This window comes from Cynara cardunculus (genome assembly GCF_001531365.2).
Source record: "Cynara cardunculus var. scolymus isolate 2C chromosome LG 15, CcrdV1, whole genome shotgun sequence".
NCBI lineage: Eukaryota > Viridiplantae > Streptophyta > Magnoliopsida > Asterales > Asteraceae > Cynara > Cynara cardunculus.
The window spans coordinates 4,266,681-4,273,768 of record NC_037542.1 but is presented as its reverse complement, the minus strand read 5'-3'; the positions used below and the strand labels follow the sequence as shown (position 1 = coordinate 4,273,768).

The following is a 7,088-nucleotide window of genomic DNA, read 5'->3' as shown; positions in this document are numbered from 1 at the left end:
CAATAAACAATAACATATAATGAATGACCAATTAACTTTTTTTATTTTCTTCTCCAATGTAATTAGTTGATATATTTTTTGGCCCTTATTATCTATTAAATTATTTTTCTCTCTTATTATATGCTACAGTTTTTTGGTTTCGTTAATTTACTAAATTCTTTTAAACTACTATATATTTTAAGAAGAAATTTGGGCCCCTGATATTTTTGGGCCCTGGGCGTACGCCCGTGTCGCCCTCCCCCAGGGACGGCCCTGGCTGCAATTTGGTATCATTATCGGAAAAATGAGAGGTTATAATACCATATCAAAGTTTAAATTCGAGTTTTAGTGGTTGGCACTGGTGGAAAACAAAAATCCTAATTGTAAGCCGTTGAGATTGGAATTGATATCTTAGGTGGCGTTTGGTTTGCAAAATATTTTTGGATGTAATACAATCCGTTAAAGGAATTTAACTTTGAAGGAATTAGAATGAAATGTTATCAGGTTTGACCGTCTATTTCGTTGGCGGATATTGGCATGGAATTTATTGAAGTAATTGGAATTTGTCTGTTTAGTTCCCAAAATGTAGTTTTAGAATTGGAATGAAACATAGATGAATGACCAAAATACCTTCTTTTAAAAATTAATCAAGATCATTAAATGTTACAAAATCAGCATGTTACTGATCAAAATAAATATAAAAATAAGAGAAAAAGAATTATTCAAAATAACAACACTGTAAAACCTAATCAGATATGCATCAAAATGCAACAAAGTTAAATAGAAAACTCGAAATCGTCAGAATCCAGAAATCAAAAAATAAAGATTCAAAAACAACTTAAAACTCCTCAAGATTACAACAAAAAAACAGTCATCAATCCTACAATTTTGAATCCAAATCCTTGAAAAGATGGAAGAATTTTAAGATCACATCCATTGCTGTTTAGTTTTCTCCATTCTCTCCAATAAACCAGCAATCTCTGCTTGCATTCTCATCTTCATCTTGTAATACTCGCAATGATCGTTTTCCGAAACCTTAACCTCTTCCGCTTTCTGCTTTCTTCGTTCTTCGGTTTCTTGCAAATTTAACCTCCCGATCTTCTCTGTATACTCTTCATCCAACTTCTCGATCTTTACCCTGATCATCCGTTTATACCCTTCTGCTTCTCTTCTTGCTTCATCGGCTTTCGTTTGAAACATTCTTGCTTCCGCTTCTTTAATTCTCACGAGGCTTTCCACGCTGTCGAATGCGTCTTTCTTTGACGATTTCACGGACCATTCGTCCTCGATCATCATTTTGTTGGAATTCATCATGTGGGGATGAGTTTTGAGACTGTTTTCTTTATCTCCCCTGCTATTTGAAGATCCCATGTTGTAGAAGGACGTTTGCTGCAACGGGTGAGGTTTCAATGGCGGGATGGCGTCTTTTAAGGACGAGTTGGTGACGGGATACTCGGACGTGATGTCTGTGTCTATGGCTATGAAAAGGATACAATCGTAAATTAGAACACAATTGAATAACAACTATTCGCAACACGTTAAATGCAAACAATTCAGATATGGTAAATATATGGCATCTGCAAAGTACGGGGCTAATCATATGAGAATCACAAAAATGTTCCAAACCTGTAAGAACCTATCTCAATGTATTGTTTCACATGATATTTTTCATCTGGGATTTAAGGTATCGTTTCACATATTTCGCAATTTATTTGCTTCACAATGTGAAACCTTTTTATGTGTATTTTATATAACATGTATTAGTTCACAGACGAAGGATCTTGTGAGAAGGAGAGTTAAGATGAGGAGCGTAAGAAGAGATCTGGACACTTGATCACCTTTAATCTCAAACCCACCCATGATTGGCGCTTGGTACGGGGATTGATCCAGTGCATCACAAAAATGTTCCAAACCCGTGAGAACCAATCTCGATGTATTGTTTCACATGATATTTTTCATCTAAGGCTGGGATTTAAGGTATCACATATTTTGCAATTTATTTGTTTCACGATGTGAAACTTTTTTACATGTATTTTTTATGACATGTATTATTCACAGGCGAAGGATGTGAGGAGAGAAGGTGAGAAGCTTAAGAAGAGATCTGGACCCTTTATCACCTTTAATCTCAAACTCACCAATGAATCCCACTTGATACGGGGAATGATCTGGTGCATCCCATCCTAATGTGCATCCAAGGGTGTATATCCCTTCTTACGCTTCTCACCTTAACTCTTCTTCTCATTGGAACCCAACCCTTATTTCACAATATGAAACAACACAGTTGACTGGTTTCACAATTTTCAAAAAATTTGAGATTCTCGTCTAATAAATGCCCCTCCCCTAAATATATCATCAAACTTACCATTTGACGGGCCGGTATGGTAGTGTGCGATAATGAAAGTAGGAGGAGGTTGCAGAACGATTGCAAGTCTAGCTTCTACTCCAGACACCACCCACCTGCCCCATTGTGGCTGCAGAATTGATGGCATCATACCCTTTTTGCAGAACAATGAAAAGATAAAAGAGTAGGACAAGGGAACCACCATCATGACATCCACGCCATCAAATGATAATTTTGATGGTATTGTTTAGTGGATGCCATAGTATGTTTGTCTTGGAGTAAAAATATCCCAAGTTAACCACAAGGGTGGTGCCTAATTGGTTTGAGCTTGGTTCCAAAGGTCAAAAGTACCATGAGGTCCCAGGTTCAAATCCAAGGAGGAATAAAAATCCCCTTGTGGCCACGAAGGTTCAAATGCGGTGACTCTGGGCTATCTGCAAAGCAGGTAGTCGCCTTGGGATTAGTCAGCTTGCATAGCGGGTTGGATATCCAGGTTAATCAAAAAAAAATTATCCCAAGTTAGAAGTAGATAACAAGGATATTTTTAATTATTTATGGTCAATATTACAGATAGCACCGATAATCGAAAGCAGGGTTTGGGATGGGTGGGAGCGAAAAGGACAAGGATAATCACAACTAGCACATATTAAGCAGCAGAAAAAGGAAAAAAGACACAGAAAACATAAATCTTGAGTCCTACATCAACTCAGAAATGTGCTGAAGCAATTGGGAACTTCTGTTGTTTGACTTACAATGCTAAACAGACACTCGATTTGCTTTGGAATGTGACTTGAAACATGCAAATTATAAGCAACAAATTGGTAACAATGTGGATTGCAAAAAGCAGTCTCGTATTAAGTGAACGTATCTCTTGATGTTTGCTTTCGGGTTTCACAGTAGTATAATTTCTTTTGGTTTAATCCGAAGCTACCCCAACTCCCCTTATAACCGACTTACTTTCAAACAGACCTAACTAGGCACCACCAAGATTGACCAACCACTTAGTATGGGTATAACACAAACATACTCCTTCTGTACCATAAAAACAACAACGTTTGACTAAGGATACAAACAACGACAAAAATCAAGAAATCTTGTTCCACTAAAATAGATATCACTGATGATGTTGATCTTTTAACTAGAGAAAGAAACATTGAAATTCATAGCCCAGATGAAACTTGTTATTCCCTCCGCTCCGCCCCATGAAAATAGCAGCATTTAACTCGAATATCTAAAACACCAAATCGAGGAACTTTGTAGACTCAAATTGATACCACCAATTTACCTCGTAAGGGGAGAATAGGTAAGTTTTTATTCAGGAAAAACTTTCAGAAAAGGGATGGTTGCAATTTGTATGGCACATCTGATTCAAAACATTTTGCAATGTTCATGAGGCGTAAAAAGTAGAGTTTCCATGGAAATGAAGTACAATTTCAAGAAACGAAAACTCAACGTGAGCTAACATGAACAACCACAAAAAGACATACAGGATGTTCGAAACAACTAGTTATCAAAACTGAGAAATAAAAGTAATGCCTACAACTAGTAAGAGATATATCCATGCATCAAAGTCGCTTGAAACAAAAAAGCCTATAATTTGTATATCGATAAGCAGAAAGAATGTTGTCAAACTTGAGGAAAAAAAAAAGAACACAATAAGAGACTTACAGTTGAAGAATTGAAGGATGAAGCTGCATACTTCTGAAGGGGACATCACTTTGTTCTCAAGTTTTGATATCAACTCACTGGCCTTCATATGAAGCTTCTGCCCTTTAAAATCTCCACTCCCTCTAAAGATTTTCCTAACACAATCAAGCTCTTTGATTAATGTCTCCAAATCCCATTGTACTGCACAAGCCTTGAAAACATCCTTAATGAACCCAAACATTTCAGAAGCATGACCACAACAAAGGCAGTTAAATTGCATCTCGCTTGTCCCCGCGGGCCCCTTCAAACTTGGACCGGGCTTTATTAGATTCTTTTGAATACCACAAGCTGCATGACACCAATGACCACATACATCACACCCAACCCAACTGCAGGTGTTGCTGGCGCAGTCGAAGTTTAGACAAACAGGACACATACACTCGCTACAAAATCCTTTCTTTGTGGAGCAAATCTTGCAGTCGCAGTCTTCAACAGGCAATAATCTCTTGCAATTCACATTCTTACACCTTTCGAATAAAAAGATCTCGATAAGTTCATTTGTCGAAAGGCGGGTTTGGCTGGATAAGAAGCTCTCGAGGCCCATTCTTATAGAAACCAAAAGCACAAGTTGGTTTTCATTTGCTTTTGAGAGTGTTTCACTGGTGAGATCAGACCTTCTCTCGAGCCGAAGCTGCAACCCCACCAATTCGTCTCTCTTTTCAGGAATCGAGATCAGTTTCTTCAAATAATCTTTTGTGGATTCGAATGTTTCTTCAGGAAGCTCTTGCGTTACTTGAGCCATTGTGGGAATAGACTCAGATACAATTTCTCGAAGAATCTTTTCAGGTCTAGAAAGCTTACGTGACCTTCCAAAATCCAAACCCTCCAACCCCTTTGTGTTCTCAGAACCTCTCCCCCTTGAATCACCCGATTGTGTGTCCATTTTCATCCTTGCCGGCAGTTCAGATGGGAAAAATGAAAGATTGTTATCAGAATTGGTCCGGTTAGCTTGTACCAATGCAACACCACCATCACCTACAGGCCTAAACCGGCTATGAACCGACCCGTTAGTGCCCTCCCCACCATTCCATATCTGGTCACAATCTCTCCTATGACTACCCATTGAATACTCGTAATTCTCAGTAGAATTTCGAGTCATAGAGCAACTTGGGTTATGTGAAAACTGATGTGAATACGAATACGACATGGAACCAGTTGTGAAATCATTGGAGAAGGTAGTTTGAGTGTTGTTACTATTTGACCTACCTAAAGACTGTAAACTCCTACTTGGCCTCAAACTCACCGAAGGATCACCATCTTGAACCCGATTCGATGCAGCCAGAGACATAGAAGTATCAGGCAAAGCTAGAGATAGGTCAAGGGTTTCTAACTTTGGCTTCTTATCTCTATTCACTCTATAAATTTCATCATCTTCAACCTCTCTTTTTGACGAATTCTCTGACAATTGCAGAAAGTCTCTCTCTACCCACCTATTCTCATCCTGGTTATGATTATTATGATCCTCAGAAACAACCAATTTTCCTTTAACTGTATCAAAGGAATTCAGTACACTTTTACCATTATCCGAAGAAGCCAATTTCGAATTATCACACAGATAGCTCAAAGTCAACTCTTGAGAAATTCCCAATTTCGAGGGTTTTGATTCCAGACCCTGGTCTGAATTTCTACAAAACCCATTACCCTTATCGGAAAACCCAATTCTTTCATCCGGATTCCCTCGATTTTCTTCAGACCCTATCTGTGTCAGCTTCGGTTCAGAGGTTTTGCTTCCATTACCACCATCACTTGAGCAATTTTCTCTATCTTTTAACATAATGATCCACCAAAATCAGAAGAAGAGAGAAATTAAAGAGTTATACCTTGTAAAGAGGTGAGAAAAGAAGTGAAATTGAAGGGTTGATTCCTTCGTTGGCTTCTCCACCCCCTTTGCCCTCTTTGAATTGTTCAATTCGCCATGACTCTCTTGCTTTCTCTCCGTACAGTGTGAATGTAATGGCTTCGGAGCCGCACACGGAGAGAATCTTATTACTCGACTGATATTACAAAATTAGTCCCTCAATTATGGATTACTCTGTTTCAGTCCTTCAACGTTTTTAATTTGTATTTGAAGTCCTTAAATAAAATCATTTCACATTTTAAGTTTTTTCTGCTTTTTTTATTAACCTGAATATCCAACCCGTTATGCGAGTCAACTAATCTCAGGGCGATCACCTGTTTTACAAGTAGCCCGAAGTCACCGCATTTGAACCTCCGTGGCTACAAGAGGATTTTTATTCCCCCTTGGATTCGAACCTGAGACCTCCAGACATTGTAAAGTTTTTTCTGCTTGTCATTGTTGACATAAGCCCGTTGAATAAAATACAAAAACAATGATTTAAAGCATCTCCAATAAGTTCTCAATGACGATGTAGAAAATGAAGATTTTAGAGATTTTAAAGTACTTTTTTTGTTCCGATAGGTTTTCTAAAATTTTCTCTAAAATGAATAAAGCAAGAGAAAAATAATAAAAAATCTTCAAATTTCAAAATAAAAAATTAAAATTAAATGTTAAAGAGTTTTTTTTATTCCTTCTCCTGACAGAGAAAGTAGAAGAGTGTATTATTATTTTTATACTAGAAAAGTACTCGTGCAATTTAGCAAGATATATTATGATTTTCTTTTTATTCTTTATCCCGATTGATGTTATAATATGGTCTTATGTAATTTTGAAAAAACAATAATGTTTTTATTTTTGAATAAAATATAAATTATAAGATATCATATGACAAAAATATATCGATATTAGTATCAAATTAACTACTTAAAATTTCTCATTTTTTGTGTGATTTTTTAATTCAAATTTTTTATTATAATTTAATTTAGGTTCAATGATTAATGAATTTATATTTGGTTTAATAATATAAATTTTTATCAAGATAATAATTAATTATTTTGTTAGAACTCAATAACTATTTTAATTATATTTTAGATTTTTTTATATTTTAAAATGAGATGTTTATCTTTTATTTGATTATGTTTATCCGCAGTTAGTTACACGAATCCAAATATGGAGTTTTAATAAGTTGTACTTACGTGCAGTTTACTTATAATCTTGAACTTT

At 36.4% G+C, this 7,088-nt stretch overlaps 1 protein-coding gene across 1 annotated transcript; it reads right to left on the bottom strand.

Annotated features, from left to right (window-relative positions):
* Positions 1 to 885: 885 nt before the first annotated feature.
* On the bottom strand, positions 886 to 5,954 carry LOC112528722 (protein OBERON 3-like). Its single transcript, XM_025139753.1, has 2 exons — positions 3,989 to 5,954; positions 886 to 1,457 (listed from the first exon to the last, which is right to left on the bottom strand). The coding sequence occupies exons 1-2, from the start codon at positions 5,799 to 5,801 to the stop codon at positions 907 to 909; spliced, it is 2,364 nt and encodes a 787-aa protein (XP_024995521.1). The 5' UTR covers positions 5,802 to 5,954; the 3' UTR covers positions 886 to 906.
* Positions 5,955 to 7,088: the final 1,134 nt, after the last annotated feature.

Coding starts and splice junctions, on each gene's coding strand:
- LOC112528722 (XM_025139753.1), bottom strand. CDS start 5,801: ATGTTAAAAGATAGAGAAAATTGCTCAAGTGATGGTGGTAATGGAAGC. Junction 1,458..3,988: donor CATCCTTCAATTCTTCAACT/GTAAGTCTCTTA, acceptor TCCTTTTCATAG/CCATAGACACAGACATCACG.